This window comes from Ochotona curzoniae, unplaced genomic scaffold, assembly GCF_017591425.1.
Source record: "Ochotona curzoniae isolate NIBS_2020 unplaced genomic scaffold, NIBS_Ocur_1.0 contig_1, whole genome shotgun sequence".
Lineage (NCBI taxonomy): Eukaryota > Metazoa > Chordata > Mammalia > Lagomorpha > Ochotonidae > Ochotona > Ochotona curzoniae.
Window position 1 is genome coordinate 37,755,661 of NW_024464918.1, and position 16,352 is coordinate 37,772,012.

At 55.7% G+C, this 16,352-nt stretch overlaps 1 protein-coding gene across 1 annotated transcript; it reads right to left on the bottom strand.

The window, feature by feature from the left end:
• Positions 1 to 3,128: 3,128 nt before the first annotated feature.
• On the bottom strand, positions 3,129 to 3,872 carry NEUROG1 (neurogenin 1). Its single transcript, XM_040976633.1, has one exon. The coding sequence runs from the start codon at positions 3,870 to 3,872 to the stop codon at positions 3,129 to 3,131; it is 744 nt and encodes a 247-aa protein (XP_040832567.1).
• Between the last annotated feature and the right edge of the window lie 12,480 nt (positions 3,873 to 16,352).

Consider the following 16,352-nt stretch of genomic DNA (forward strand, 5'->3'; position numbering starts at 1 on the left):
GCCTCTCTCTCTCTTCTCTCTCGGTAACACTACCTTTAAGACAACCAAATAACGTTTAAAAATGTCTATTTATTTATTTTGACAGACATAGTAGGTAAGGCAGAGAGAGAGAGATTTTCCATGTGTTGGTTCACTCCCCAGAGAGCTGCAAGAGCCAGGGCTGGGCCATGCCAAGCCAGGAGCCAGTAGCTTCATTAAGGTCTTCCAGATGGTAAGGGCCCAAGTACTTGAGCCATCTCTTGCTGCTGCTTTTCCCAGGCACTTGAGCAGGCAGCTGGATCAGAAATGGAGCAGCCGGACTTGAACCGGTTCCCATATGGGATACTGGCATTGCAGGCAGCCAGCCTTGACCTGTGACAAAAACAATGCTAGCTCCTAAGATAAACATTTTAAATTGCCATCCTCCTTTCTTCAACGTGACATTTGTGGAAAAACAGAGTTAAAAGGTAATTCAAAAGATAAATGTGTATTGGTGCAAACATTTTTCAAAGTCCCTGCATAGCTTTTTTCATAATAGGGCTTCTGTATGAATTATTTTGGAAGGTCTTCCTACATTCTCTTCCTTAGGCTAGTGTTAGCTGGTCAGGTGAGGCCTGACGCTGCTGCAGATGGCTGTTCTAGGTGGAAAGGTGCTCTTGGATTGTAACTGTGTGGTGGCAGAAGACTGGGAGCACAGTGGGCTTGCAGATTCTTCACTGTGGGTGATGAGTGGTGATCTCATGTCCAGGTGGCTGTACATAGCAGTTCGAGGCAGTGCTCCGATGGCTGGAGCCATTTGCTGGTGCTTTTCTCCATGCGTCTGGACAATGACAGAGGCAAGCTGTTCTTGCTCTCTGTGCCCCACAGGTGCAGCTGTGTCCCTGATGAAAAGTCTCCATGGGGGACCCATCTCCTTGCAGGCCCAGCGCCATGTTGCCTCAAAAACTAGAGGGAGTCACTTCCAATTACCCTATGCCTGGCAGAGCAGAAAACCCCGTGCTGACCAATCTGTGTCTTCTGCTCCACTGAAACGCAAAGCCTGATGATGGAATTCCTTCCAAAGTAGACAACAGAGCAGGGCCCTGGGTTAGGTCCTTCAGGAGACGGACTTATTTTAAGATTTACTTACTTTTACTGGAAAGACAGATTTACAGAGAGAAGGAAAAAGATTTTCCATCTACTGATTCACTCTATGAGATCCTGGCACTTGCAGGTGGAGGATTAGCCAGTTGAGCCAGCCGTCCCCTCCCCTGAAATGAACTTTTACACGGAGTTTTTAGCAGAAGTGACTGTGTTCTCAGTCTTCATGTTGACATTTAGTTAGAGACAGTGTATGACTCTCTCGAATCTTCTATAAAGTCACCTTTTTAATCTAGAAAGGGGCCTCCTGCTCAAGGCCAAGGTAAGCAATGCCTGCTGGAGACCCAGTGAATGAATCTGTGGATCCAGCTCACCAAGCCCGGGCTTGAAGGGTTGGGTTAGGGGAAGTGTCCATCCCTGGTTTCCCTAAGAGGTGTGCACTGGGAACAGGTGGCCAGGGTCTTTGGGATGACTTTGAGAACAGGCAGCAGCATTTCAGTAACTCCCTCTTTTGAACTCTCACATTCTGAAATCTAAAACAAAATCTGCCACTGGCGGGTGCCAGGAGCTAATTGTGGGACAACAGACAAAAGCAGGCGAGTGTGGGCAGCCGATAGCTCCAACAGCAAGGACAATCTTTGGCTACTGACCTCAGGACCCTGTCACCCAGTTTGTCCTGCACTCCTTCTCCCTCTGCAGGTTGAACCCCATCCATAATGGTGGGGGGCAGGGCAGGGCACCCTAGCTGGCAAATGGAGGCAGCTGCACACCCCACTCAGGGACATGGCATCAACACAATGTGCCCTGCCCCCCTGCCTCACAGTCAGGGTACCGCAGTTCCGAAGCATTGTTACCAAATCAATTTCCCCGTCTAAAAAGTCTAAAAAGGCTGTGAGAGGAGGGGACCCTTCTGCTGGGTCCAGCCCAGGCCCACCTGTCACCGGGCCCTCCTCACCAGTGGCCTCGCGGTATTGATCTCCCTAATCCCCTCTCTTTGAAACACACAGCCAGCTGATGCGGAGTGCTCAAAAGAAAACCTCTCCCACCGCCCCTACCTCTACAGGTAGCAGGCGCTTCCCCCCACCCCGCCCCGCCTAATTCCCCCTCACAAGTCCTAATTGGCTTATGGGGAGCCTGAAAGATCTGCCCAGAGTTAGCGAAGAGAAAGGGGGGCGGGGGAGGGCAAGACGGAAGCGGAACACCCTGGTCGTACGCGTTTCCCCACGGGAATCAGGTGCGTTTTGATTGTTTGGAACCAGGACTGGAGGTTGGGTGGGATAGTGTTACACGTCAGTGGCCGAGCCACAGGGGCAAGGAATGAAGGCGAACCCGAGACAGCAACATTAGGCCAGAAACGTGGGGACTTTTTTTTTTTTTTGGTTTAATTTTAATTTGTACTTATTTTTTGTTTCATTTACACCGACAGTCTTCAGCACTAAAACGTAAACTTTAATAGCTCATAATAATAAATTCTTTATGTACAAAAATACATTTTCATAAGAATGAAGCATCTTGAATAAATTAGAGGACTCGGCAGCCTGGTCCGAGCGGGAGCGCGCCTGCGGGAGTGGGGGTCGGTGCGCACTACGCGGAGCCCCTCCTTGTCTGTGCCCGTCAAGCCTTTTCATTGTCTTGTCAGCCGGCTCGAACCGAATTTTCATGCTCGTTTTTCTTCATTAGAGTTCTACAAATTGTAAAATTGACTTTTCACCTCGTCTTCGGGGCCTGCTCTGTCCCTGTTTGGAATCACACTGCAGCGGTGGCTGGGGTCAGCTCGGAGCCCGCCACAAAGGCGGTTTTGTGGAGTTGGCAAAGTGCAGAAGCCAAGTCCGTCTGGGCGCGGGGCGGGGTGGGGTGGGAGAGCCACAGAGCGCCCCCCTCCGGGTGGAGCGCTGCACAGGCACACGAGGGGGCGGTGGCCCGTCGGCCAGGGCGCAGCGACCCGGACGAGCGGCTCCGGGATGCACCACCCCTTCAAGCCGCCCGCTATTGGAGGGGGCTGCGGGGACGTCCTGGCTGCTGTCTGCGGCCTGCGGGCGCGGGGGTGGCCACCGCGTGTACTGTGTGGTCTAGTGGTAAGGAACGAAGCAGGGCGTCGTGTGCAGGAAGTCCTTGGGAAGATTGGGGAAGGAGAAGAGAGAGTCGCCGGGGCCGTAGGCGAAGTCTTCGGAGGCGGCGGGACTACTGGGGTCTGAGAGCGGCGAGGCGGCTGCGGCGCAGGGGGAGGACGCGGCCGCCGAGCCCCAGGACTCAGCGTCACTGGCGGGGCTCGGGGGTCCGGGGAGGCAGGGGGCGCAGTGCGGCTGCAGGAGGCGCTCCCGGGCGCTGCCCCCGGTCAGCCCTTGATCTGCCAAGCGCAGGGTCTCGGCCAGGGCCCAGATGTAGTTGTAGGCGAACCGCAGCGTCTCGATCTTGGTGAGCTTGGTGTCGTCGGGGAAGGATGGCAGCACACTGCGCAGCGCGTCCAGCGCGGCGTTCAGGTTGTGCATGCGGTTGCGCTCGCGGTCGTTGGCCTTGACGCGCCGGCTCCTGCGCAGCGAATGCAACAGCGCCTCGGAGCGCACGCGCGCGCGACCGCGACGCCGACGCCGCTCCTGCTCGTGGTCCTGAGCGCCCGGAACGACTGCCGTCCCGGAGACCCCCGACACGCCCCTGCGGGCCGGCGCGGACGGTCCCGAAGCCGAGGCTGGCTGCTGAAGTCTGGCACAGTCGTCTTCGTCGGTGAGGAAGCCGGACAGATCGCTGCTGATGCTGCTACTGCCGCTGCTGGCGCAGTCGAGGTCCGACAGGCAGGTCTCCAGACGGGCCGGCATGGTCGCGCTGCGCAGGACGCACGGACGGAAGGGAGGGCACCTAGAGGACAGGAGCCCGGGCTGAGGGCACGGCTGATGGGGCGCACTTACGTTCAGAACGGCCCGGGGTTATTCTGTGCCCAGTGAAGGCGCGAGGGTCTGGGAGAGCGCAGGGGCACACAGGGAACTTGGCCTCGCCTGCAGGGACCACGCGCCCGCCTGGTCTCCCGAGTGATGTGGCGGGTGATCAGATCAGCTCGTGTGAGTACCGAATGTGGCACACGACCGGCCTCAGGACCCCTTAAGTACCCGGCGCAACAATGGGAGCCTCCCTCACCCCCCTCCCGCCACCTTCACCCCTGCGGCAGCCCCGGTGAATGGAGCGCGGCGGCAGGTCAGCCCCGTGCGGCGCCCGCGAATTTGCATAATTTATGCTCACGGGAGGCCGCTCGCGCCCCTTCCCTGGCCGGCCGGAGCGTGCCCGTAATTACCGCCGGCCAATCGGCGGCGCAGCCAGGCCCCGGGAGCCGGCGGAGGCTCAGCCGGCCCGGCGTCTCCGGCAGTGCCACGGAGGCGGGGGCGGCGGTGATTAGCCACCGAGGCACGCTCCTCCGGGGCGGGCCGGGCGCCCCTCGCTGGGCTGGGTTGGGGTGGGCTGGGGAGGCGGGGCATGGGCCGGAGTGCGTGAGCTAAAGCCTCAGGCTGCCTGAGCCTAGAGCCTTGCATGGGAGTCTGGATTTGCGTCCCGTTTTCTGCGGCTTAGTGGTCGCGTGACTTCGGACAGGAGGCTTAACTTGGTTAAGCCTTCCTTTTCTCATCTCTGAAATGGGACTCTGGAAGGCTGATGAGGAGATGTGGGACGCTTGGGTTGGGTGCTTTCGTGGACCAGCGGCGAATAAGTGATGGCGAACGGAGCAGTCCTCTGAGCCCAGGCAAAAGGACAGAAGCACGGCCTGCTCCACCCAGCCTGGTGAATGTCTGTTAAGCGTCACATCGGGGCTGAAGGATTGAGGGAGAGAAATGATGTCCGTGGGCTCACCGGATGCCCTCTCTTTTGGCATCTGAGACCTGTTCCCCTCTCCGCTCCCAGAATTCATGTGCTTGCACCCCATCGCGAGCTCCCTTACCCCCTCTCGCCAACGGCACTCACCTGACCTGGGAGGGTGGTGAGCACGTGGAGGAGCCCCTCTCCCAGAAGCTGCTACCGTCCTTGGTGCTGTAAACTCAGACATTCCAGGTGTCTTCAGGGCAGGGCACGAGCAAGTCGGCTGTCCACCAGTCCGCACTGGCAAGCAGCAGCGGCCCAGGCAAGACTGTTCAGATAGCCACTGAGGAACAGTATTGGTTGGAGTGGGAAAGGCATTGAAAACAAGGGGATACCTTTAAACTCAGTCCATGCCTGCTCCCCATGGCATCTGGGTGGTGACCTGGGGCCAGGGGCCTGGCCATCAAAGCCAACTCTCCCCCGTTTGGAGACTGACCAAGTGGTACTGGAGTGCTGGGGATTCCTCCTTTCCTCCAGCTGCAGTCTATGAATACCCTCCCTTGGGGAACAAATGTGGTGGACTAGCTTTGGTACTGGGGTTTGAGCGTCTGTGCAAGTCATAGGAAGTAGCCTCTGTCACCTGATGCTGGGAAGGACTGTTGTTGGATGCTTTCTGGATACATTTGTGAGGGCCAGCTGGAGCCCAGAGGCCTTGCTGCCCTGGGCCTGGTTTTCTTCTTTGGGTGCTTTCACAAGGCTTTAATACAGTGCCACCAGCCTGCCTTAGGACATCTGTGGGACCTGGGCTCTTATTGTCTTGAGCTGACACAATACCATATACCGTGTGTCTTGAGGTCCCAGTTTTATTCCATCTTGGCTCAGATGGCGCTAAGTTCAAAGCCAGGGTGTCTCGGGGTGCCTTTGGGGGCCTCTCTCACCCTCGCTGGGTCTGCCTCACCCTGGTCTTGCCTCCTGAATCCACGTGGCCTTCCTCTGTGTCCTTGTGTCTTCTGCCGTTCTGCTCCTTTAAGGACACTTGTCATTGGATTTAATAAGGCCCAGTTCATTCTGGGTGCTTTCTGCTGAGATCCTTACTCTAATTACATTTGCAAAGACCCTCATTCCAGATAAGGTCACATCCTGGGTTTGGGCTGGATATATCTTTTGGGAGACGAGTCTTGAACCACTGCAGTCCCTTTTTCCAGACTCCTGGAGGAAATGTCTAGCACAGACGTGGATTGCTCTGTCTAGAGTAGATCCATGTCGGCTGTTTTATCAGCCTGGTAGCTGAATGGCCTTCCGTTTGAGAACTTTGGGTGTTTGGTCACGTGGTTTTAGGTGTAGTCCATCAGGTGTCCCACTGGAATCTAGGCTGTAAAAGAGTGACAGGTCATAGTTCCCTTGTGGCATGGCAACACTGTGGAAGAACCAGCGGCCAGTGGCGACAGAGATGGTCAGAAGCCAGCGGGCCTCCTCATGGGATTCTTCCCAGGACCTGCCCTCGGCTGTGACTGTAGTCTCCCTTCTGCCTTCTCCAGCCTTCGCACTCACAGCACAGGCCCTCCCAGAGCAGGCCTTTCTGTTGGGGTCTGCCTGCTCAGTATCTATGGTTTGGCAAAGTGAATGGAAAAGCTCAGTACTCAGTTTGCTGAAACACAAAGACTGACATGCTTGTAACTTTGAGGCAAGTCAGAGACTGCACTGATGGCGTGCTCTGACCTGGCCACTGGGCTGGCAGGTACCCAGAGTGGCTGGCTGATAGGGACCCTGGGCTCCGAGTCATGGAGGCTAGGGTTCAATGTCATTTGTTGTACCTCATTCACAGGAAGCTGAAGCAGGAAATGGGGAAGTCTGCTGACCCTCGCCATCTCCTGACGGTCAGTTTCAGGAATCTTTTCTTCTCAGCCTATTTCCATCACAATCAGCCAGCAAGTGCACACTGAGCACCTCTTGTATGCTATCTTGTGCTGGGCACACAGGCAGGCCTGTAGAATGGGAGAAGGAGAGGGGAGGCCACTGCCAGAAGGGGTGTTGAGAGCCCATGAAAGGGATAGATCTAAAGAGCTCCCTAAGAGAAGTGGGTGGCCAGGGGCCTTGCGAAGTCTTGGAGAGTTGTTGGCATGTGAGCAGACAAACCCAGCAGAAAGGAAAGTTGGAGTGCCTAGGGTGGCAAATTGAGGGAGCAGTTTGAGTGGTACTTTTCTGTGTGGGGACCCATTGAGAAGGGGTTCCCAGGCAGTTGTGGCAGGCCTTGAATGACCATGGGGATCTCTCTCTCTCTCTGTCCTGTCTCCTCCTCCCATGGCTTCTCTGTGAGCAGGGCTGTCAAGTTGTTCCAAGGGTGCACAGAACAAGAGCAGCTGGCCTAGGGACCAAGTAGAGAATACAGTCTAGTCTTTCTACCACCTGCCAGGCCATACCCCTGACCAGAGCCAGGACCTCTTCCATTGACACACTAGGAGACAGCAGGGGTTCTGATGCTCCTCCCACTGAATGAGCTGAGCAGGTAGGCATCCTGGCATTGAGGCAAATGTGTGTTGTGGCTTTTTTGTACACATTAGTACTTGCCCTCTGGGCTTTTCAGAAGTTCACCCTCCCAGAGACCCACCGAGGGTGAAGGTGAGAGCTTTCTGCTGCAGGGGAAAGGATAGGAACCCTTCTTGGGGGATCTGTACCCTTCTCGGGGCAGCTGAAGGTTTATCCTGCCCTTGAAATCCCTCCAAGCCCAGTGCCGGAGTACACCCATGGGAATCCTCATTCTCATGGGATAGTAGGATGTGAAGTAGACTGGTAATAAGCCCTCCGCCTCCCAGCAGGTACTGAGGAGTGCAACACTACACCAGGTGTTCTGGTTACCTGGTGCGAGAGACATGTAGGTGCCATTCTGCTGGGAGGATGTTCTGCAGGACTAGGGATGAAGTCAGTTTCTCACACTGTGGTGGCGAAGGTGGAGGAATCTCCTCCCTAGAGGCCTGGACTCAGAATCTCTGACAATGTTCACCACAGACTGAAGCCACCATCGGTGGGTACCTGGCGCTGGGTCATCTACACTGGAATGGGTTTCTGACTTGGGCACCCTTCTTCCTGAGCTAAATTTGTCTGCAGACTTGAGGCAGATTGGGCATATTTATGTGACAGCTCAATGATGCTATGCCCACAAGAGCTTTTCGTTTCAAGGTTGCTGGGGTTTGATGCCAAGACTGAGGTCCTTCTGTGGCTTTGCCTCCGGTCAACCAGATGGAACCCCAACAGGCATTCTGGGCCAGCAAGTGCCTGCCTGTTCCAGGCAGCCTTGGAGAACCAATGAGACCAGCATTTCTTTATCCAAAGGACTTTCCTAGAGTCTACACACAGGCGAAGGAAGCAGCTTTCTCTAGGATGTAAGCAAGGGGCCTTTGCGGGCAAGAGGCTAGGAATTGGATACTTGCAGAATCTGTGGTGCATCTCACTGTTTTGCATTTATTTCTTCTTAAGTGAAGGCAGGTCAAAACGGGGATACAGAGGTAAGAGGTGAGCATGGTCTAGCACATATGAAGGCAAAGCAACCTGCTGATCACAGGACTATTTCAGGGTTTGGAAATGAGCTTGGAATCATAATAGCTGCAGGTGTGGAGATCCAGAGATCAGTCTGGATTTCATCTGTGGATGAGCATCTTCCTGGTTTTGCGGTGACCATGTACAGACCCCACCTGGCATTGGACTCCACAGCCTTCTAGCTTTTTTGCAGATGCAGGCCTTGGTCAGACGGCCTGCCTGGCGCCTCTAACAGTTTTGCCAAACACAGGGGCCTGAGGTTGTAGATGTGTTATAATGGGAACTAGTTGGCAAGGTTAGTTGTGTGCATACTTAAGTCCTAGGATGCTGATGGAATGTCTTGAACAAGGGAAGCACCATCATATTTCACACACTTCCTCCCTCCCCAAACAAATTTCTTCTTTTTTAAACTGAGAGTGAGAAGTCTCATCCCCTGCAACTGCTTTGGATACTGACTCCAGGAGTGAACCCTCGGTTATGTGCTGCAGGCCCCCTACGCAGCATTCTGGTGTTTGGAATGCTGCTGGGTAAGGCCAATTGCAATACAGGGATTCCCTGCAAGAAATTGTGTTCGGAGGGAGGCTTTTTCCGAACAGGACTGGGGGACTTACCTGGGATGAAAGGAGTGGTATCTATCTATCAGAAAGAGAAAGTTGTCATCATTTTAGGAGAAGAGAAAAAGGAAAGGGAACGGTGCCCATCGTCCAGGGGAAGGACGCCGGCTGGTGCTGCGCCGGGCTGGCGTGTTCCCCTGCGTGCGTGTGTGCGTGCGTTCAGTGCACGCACAGATGCCCAGTTGCAACAGGGTGGGGTTGGAGAGGAGAAACAATTCCCTATTTTCTTTCCTGATGACCCATGACAGTTGTGGAAGGGGGAGGCCGTGAGGAGGGAGAAACAAGGCGGGAGGGGGGGAACAGAGGGGTCTTTCAGAGACAGAGCAAGGAAAATGGCAAATTATCCATGGTTTCCAGAAATCCGCAGAGGCCCCCTCGGCCCCTGCCCTGCTAAATACAGTGCCGTCTGTATGCGTTTGCCACCTCGGAGATGGCTGCTTGATATACCCTGCCATTGTGCACCACTGTGTTAGGCTGTGTTCAGTCTGCTGACTGACGGGTGAGATGAATCTGGTCTCCCCTTGGGGGCCCTTGGGTGCAAGGCTGTGTCACTCTGGGGAGGGCAAGAAGTGCCTCCCCAGAAGACTGACCCCCAGGCATGTTGCAGCCAAGTACCTTCTGCCCACCAGAGCTTTTCAAGTTCACTGGGGGCTTCACAAGCCATGCTGGTGTGGTGGTGGGGCACAATGAGTGCTTGGGCTGGCTCAGCGACCGATGTGCCTTAGCTGTCGTTTGGGGCCAGTCTTGGTGTAGGGGTGTGGGGGTGGTGATGGGGGGAATCAATGTCCTTTTTGTGCCCAGAGTCAGGGGCCCCGGGGGGTACATGCTTGTGCATGAAGGGCCCTTGAAGGTGCAGGCTGAACCCAAGGGAGAACAGGCAGAGGTGCCCCCCCAAACCTCCCCCCACCCCCACCGCCCCGGCAGCAAGAAGGCTGGAGTCCTTTTCACATCAGCTGCCAGAGGCTACTGATTGATCCAGAACAGTCTGCTAAGCCACTGAAGGTTGTGTCCCCCCGCCATCCCCCCCCCGGCACCCCACCTCTGGTGGATATCTGGAAGTTTAGTCTTCTGGGCTACGATAAAAAATAGGAAAAAATTCTCAACAAAAACCTAAGCTCTACTGTTGCTCTAGTAGGTTTGGCTGCCCCAATCCCGACTGCACCTGCCACAGGAAGTTGCCAAAGCCAGTCTCATTCCTGCCTGCTCCGTGTGTCTGAATTCTTAAGAGCGTCATCGGCAGAGATTAAAAACGCACGCCCTGCCCCTCCCCCTCGGTGCTCCCGGGTCAAGTGTGGGAAAACTGTGTGGAGATGCTTTCTTCTGATTGTACAAAAGAAGTCACAGTGAAATTTATCCTAATGGAATGCAACTGTTGGTTTATGGAAAGAATTCAGAAATAAACACCCAACTAGCGGGAGCGTACTGCTTCTGCCTTTTCTCTCTACCTTAGCACTCGGTGACATAAATCCATGTTAGGTTTGAACACAACTGCATTTTGTTGGTAGTAATTAAAATGTTTTAATGAGACAACCATAAAATCCACCATTAATTATTTTATTTCAAGCGCTTCTGCCTTCTTTTGAACCAGGTCTATTTAGAAATAGTTTAGAGAGGAGCCTGCAGTTTTATTCTTTCCTCTGCTTTATACACAGGAGTGGAGAAGTCATTTATAAATAATTACACAATGTTTTGGGTCTTTGGGCTTGTATAATATATCAAAGCGATTAGTACACTTATTGTTCCATTGTAAGTGTCTTTTTTCTCCTTTCAGTTGCACTTGCCTTGTCTTCCAGCTAAACCTTTTTCTGGAAACCCTTTTGTCTTCTTCTTGCCTCGCGCTCGTTACACTCCGGGAGCATTCTTCTTATTCAAACACTCGCAGCAGGGGCAGAGAAAGCGACTTCGGCCGCATCTTGAGCTTTTACCAGAACTTTCTGGCATTTTCTTTTCGGCCGGTTTTCCCAGACGACCCAGGGGCAATGAAGAATTATAACATACATGAATTATTGGTGTTCCCCTCCAGTTACAGCGGGGAGGGAAGCGCCTATTTTGCTATGCCCCTAAGGGACGCGGAGCCCTTGGCGGGCCGCGGGACAATGTATTGATCCTGCTCCGCGTTCCTCGATTCTTGTCATGGAGCCACAAATAAAGACCCCCCTCGGTTGCAAGACAAGGGTCTCTCCCCCGAGCCCTGCGGCACACGACCCTCGCGCCGCAGCTCTTCCCACGGCGCGGGCCCTCGGAGAGCCCGCGTGGGCTCGGTGGGCGCGCGGGGACAAGCGGGTCCCGGACTTGGGGGCCGCGTGAGCGGATTAGGGCCGCACGAGAGGCGAGCGCGCCGCGGCCTCCAGCCGCGTGAGGACGAACGTGGCTTCTCAAGTCCTCATCGCGCTAATCCTTGTCATCCGGCGGCGAGCCTGGAGCTCACCCCGCTCCCAGGACTCTGCACGCACTTGCGGTCGGAGGTGATGGCAGTGCTCGGGTACCCCCGCCGCTCTGGGAGAGTGCAGGGCTGTAGGAGGACAGATTCCAGGGGAAGTCGGGAAACAGAGACCCCGGCTGCGAAACAGGCGTCGGTCACGCGCATAACAAAGGGGGCGAGCCGCGAGGGCCGCTGTGGGCGCAGGCCCTCCCCCGGGGCGTCGTCTGCGGCCCTCCCCGCCGGGCCCGCCCACGGCCGGGGGCGCGGCGCAATCTGTCGGCCCCGGCGCGGGTCCATCTGCGGGGCTGCGCCCGGCGCCGGGCTCTGAATGCGCTCGCGCTCGGGCAGGCGCACGCCCCGCGGTCCGGGCTGGATTTGACCACATTTGCATAGCAGGTGCGAGTGCTTGTCCATTCTTACTTAAAGAAGTTTTAATATGGGATAAATTACCAGGAATTAGGGGTTGGCCTAGGCGGGAATAATGGCACCCTGTCGCCGCCAGTCCCCTTCCCGGCCTGGGTGGAGGGGCGGAGGGGGGGGGGCGGGAGAGAAACGTGAGCGAGACTCTAAAGTCGCCTCCTGGCCCTCTCCCCCCACGGAGCGAAGAGGAAGCAGGGGGAGACTTTAATCAATTTGATTTTAGAGTCTGTTCTGCAGAGAGAAAAGCAATAATCCCGGGGATCATAATACGATTAGCCAGCGAGGATCTCTGAGTCAGAAAGTCTGGCCGAGTTTAAAATGTTAATCCCGGCCATAATCCGCCCCGTGGCGGGTGGAAGGCCGGGCCCCGAGGCACAGCGCTCCTCGCTCAGGCTCATGGAGCACAGAGGCCCGTAGGGTCGCATGCCCGGATCCCCAGGAACTCCTTGCCTGGGTGGCGGGGTGGCCACTTGGTTGCCCGGTACTGGGAGAGTCTATGGGTACCGGGGAGCGGGGTGGGACGGTTGGTGCAGACCCCTGGACTCCTTCCGCGTGTTTGGCATCTGGTGAAGTCTGTCTTCCCCGCCACCCCCCAACCTCGTCTTTGGACAGAGAGGGCGGGGCTGCGCTCCCCTGGCCTTGTGCGCCCCAAGCCGGTTTACACTCAGCCTCTGGGGAATGACCTGGTTTTCAGGGTTTAGGGTTGCGCTGAAGTAGGGAAATGGAGGTGTCTGACCCCAGTCTCCTGGGGCGATAGGTTTTACTGGAAGAAATGCCGAGGATCTGGGAACTCTCAGTTTGGGGCAGGGAGTAGTTGGGGGCCAGGGTGGAAAGGATTGAGCCAAAGCACTGCTCTCCCTCCCCGCTCCCACCGGGACTGTCCACACCAAGATGCTACCGGTTCTCCCAGGGGTCAAATGCCAAGGCTCTTACCTCTGCCCTTGGCCGAGAAGTGGTCCCACCCCTCCAAGGCTGGGCCTCTTCTGATCCTGGTTTCTTATTCCCCCTTCCTCCATCTCCCCATTAACCCCAAAGCTGAACCCCCTCTGTGGCAGGATGACACCCACTGGCAGTACACTGGCGTCTCTCTGGTGCTGCAGTGGCGGCCACTTTCCCTGGAAGGCAGTGGGCGGTGCCCCCCACGGACCATATGGTGTGGAGCAAGGGCCCCGCGAGCCCATAGACAATGGGGGAGTGAGGGCCCAGGTCAGTTGCGAGCTCCGCCACAGTGAGTCTCCCTTTCAGTGTAATGAAGCTGTTGTCTGCGGGTAATGATGCAAATGACCCAGCCCCTGCTTGCCGCCATAGTCTAGAACGTGATTTGTCATACAATCTGAATCTCCACGAAGACTTGAGGCGGAACCTCCCCCAGGACGGAATTGGGCCAAATGTGCACGCTGTGTCTGTGGTGGAGGCAGGGGTGGTGGGAGGCCAGGCCGCCCAGGCCCACTTGCCAAGGTGTCTACCGCACCGTTATGACCCAGAGGACGCTGCTGCCCTAGGATGAACGGGTGCTGCACCATAGCTTCGAATCACAGACTAACCAAGTGCACCAAGGAAATGGGCGTGAGCTGCTGGCTGCCTGCAGTGGTCACTGCTCCTGGTGGAGGACAAAGTGCACCAGGCCATCACTGGATGGAGCGCTCGCTTCAAAGCAGCACTCCAACTGCACCTGGCTGAGAACCCCAACTAATGCTACCTGGTGCGGGGTGGAGCAGGATGGATAGATGCTTCTGTGACTGTTTCCGAAGCAGAAATAGTGAAAACAAGCAGGGACCAGGTGCCAGGCAGCCCGGGGCCTGGAATTGGTGGAAGCAACAGAAAATGAGAAAGCCACATGGGAAACATGGAAGATAGCGCCCATCTGCGTGTATGCGTCTGTGCCTGCTAGGTGGCGGACAAGTGGCTGGGTGGCTTCCAGCTGCTCTCTCCAAGACATGAGGAGCCCCTGTGTGGGCACTGTGGGCTCTCTGTACCCTGGGCACACACAGTCAGTGCTCCCCAACAGGGTCTTGGCTTGCGCTGGATGGCATGTCCCACGGCAGTTCCATAAGCTTGTGTGGCCCATGGTAGTTGTCAACTGTGAGTACAGGGCTGTGGTGTTTACACAAGGATGCTCAGCATGTGTCCCTGCTGTTAAGTGACATGTGCCCTTCCATGCATCCTTTACTTGATACTCCTGATCAAGTAAACCAGTCCATGGCAGGAGGAATCCCTCTAAAGGCCCTTCATGCAACAGGAACACAGCAGGGCTGTGATGGTAATGGTGATGGAGAGGAATACCCTGGGAGGGACCACGGGAAGCAATGGCAACAGGTCCACATCTCTCTGGAGTGGAAGCCTTTCTTTCTCATCCAACCCTCCTCTGTGCCCTTCCTGTCCTCCACAGTACCTGACCCACACAGCTGATGCTCATGGGATATGTGTGGAGAGAGGTGATTTGGCATGGGTATCAAGGCTCATAATCTTCATGGGGCCCACATGTCTGTACAGGTATAGGTGTGTAGACAGCATATGGTGTGTAGACAGCATGTGCCGGTGTGCACACAGGTGTGGGTGTGTATGCAGGTATGGATGTGCACATGAATGGTTGTGTAGATGTGTAGGTGAGCATGCATGCATGGGGTGTTCACAGGTGTGGGTATACATACAGTTATAGTTGTATACAGAGGTGTAGGTGTGCACACAGGCATGCTTTCAGCTGCATAGTTCTTCCTCACCTTGAGGGAGAAAGGAGCAGAAAGTTGGATTGCACCTGCTTCTCTAGGTTGCTCCACCGCCTGGGACCGTGGAGTTGGCTCACAGGCTGGTATTGCAGATTTAAGATCTCTGACCGGAAGAGGACTCGCTGGTACTGTCGCCTGCTCTGTGATAGTGTAACTCTAAGAGATGTAGGGCAGTGGGGGGAATGGAAGAGGAGAGCGAGGGAGAGGTTCCTAATTACCCCTGCCATCTGTGGGGCTCAGGCCAGGGCGGATTCAAGCCCCAGTCACCTTTGTCCCCACTGATCACTCCCACAGCCACATGTAAGTTGTGATCAAACTGCCAAGCCCTGGCCACGTGATACTCTTTCTGCTCGCTCAGACACACCCCAGCCTCCTCCTTGGGCACTAAGAGAGATGGAAGGCAGCTCTGCCCACAGTGGAGGCAACATGGGCTCTCAAGTCCCCAGCCACATGCTGTTCACCGCAACACCTGTCACCCTGGAGAGGTATGCTGCCGCGGGAGCTGGGAGGTGGCACCCTGAGGCCTGGGGTGGAATTGAGGGTGTGGTGCTGGGAACCCTGTGGAACAGGATTTTCTACTAATCTGAGGGTGATGCACACAACTTTGTTAGGAAAACCGGGGATCTCCTTACAGCATCCCAGTCTTGTTGAGCAAGCGAGTTCCAGATGCTCATTTGCATGAGTGATGGAGTAACCCAGAGCCAGCGCACTCAGCAGACTTCTTCCCTCAAATTGTTGATTATATAACTTTCGCGAGGGAGACACCAAGTGGAACCTTTCATACATGAGTTCTAAGTTGCACCTTTTATCTGCCACTTCAGGGGAGGCTGAGGTTCCAGGGGGCCAGGACACTTGCTCAAGGCCAGGGGCCAGCAGGCAGGGGAGCCAGCAGAGGAACCAAGGTCACCTCTTCTGTGCCCATGACTGTGACTGCTTGTCATCCTCCTTCCTTGGCTTATGTGGACACCTGCTCTGGCCAAATCCATCCAGGTGGTAGGGTTCGGGGGTGGAGGGAGGAGATGCCAACCACAGCCCCCTCTTGGGGAGGGCAGCTTTGGCAGTTGTGAGGTGGGTGAGGCTCTGTGGGGAAGGGCCATGGCCTTGGGCACATGGGGAACAGTATTGGGTTTGGAGCCTGTCTCTGTTCTTGGGTGGGAATTGAGAGGACAGAGATATCCCAGCCACTGTAAGAAAATCCACCCTCTCTGGGGCCTGATTTTCTGCGTGTCCCAGAGGGCTAAAGTGTGTTTGGAAGGTGAAGGGCTTGGAACTAGCTAGAGATCTGCAGGTTCACAGGTGTGGGGCCACCCTTACCTGACCGTGTACCATCAACTGTCCCCACACCAGCGCAGTGCCCCAGGTGCTCGGCCCGTAGGCGAAGCCATTGGCCTCTGCACAATGTGGGGCCATTCTCTGCTTTCTGTTTGGCACAAAGTACACAGTCACAGAGTTGGTAGACTCTCCTGGGCTCCTTGTCCTCATGTCCCTACAGAACTTAGCGTAACCTTGACCCCCAATGACCCCAGGTTACTGAGGTTCTTGGGCTCCAAAGCTATTCAATCATTCATTCATTGCCATGCTGTTCCTGGGTAAAAGGGAACTCAGCTTCCCTACCTAGGGCTGTCAAAGGTTCCCGTTGTGCTCAGAGGAAAGTACCTCCACACTGGTTGATGCTGACAGTGGCTGACCAGGCTGTGCCCTGTCAGCCAGTGGAGCACGCTGACTCCTCTCTCCTCTGCCCTCTGCTTTGGAAGCCTGCCTCTCCTTTGTCCTGTGCACACGGCTCAGGGCTTCACACTT

Coding starts and splice junctions, on each gene's coding strand:
- NEUROG1 (XM_040976633.1), bottom strand. CDS start 3,872: ATGCCGGCCCGTCTGGAGACCTGCCTGTCGGACCTCGACTGCGCCAGC.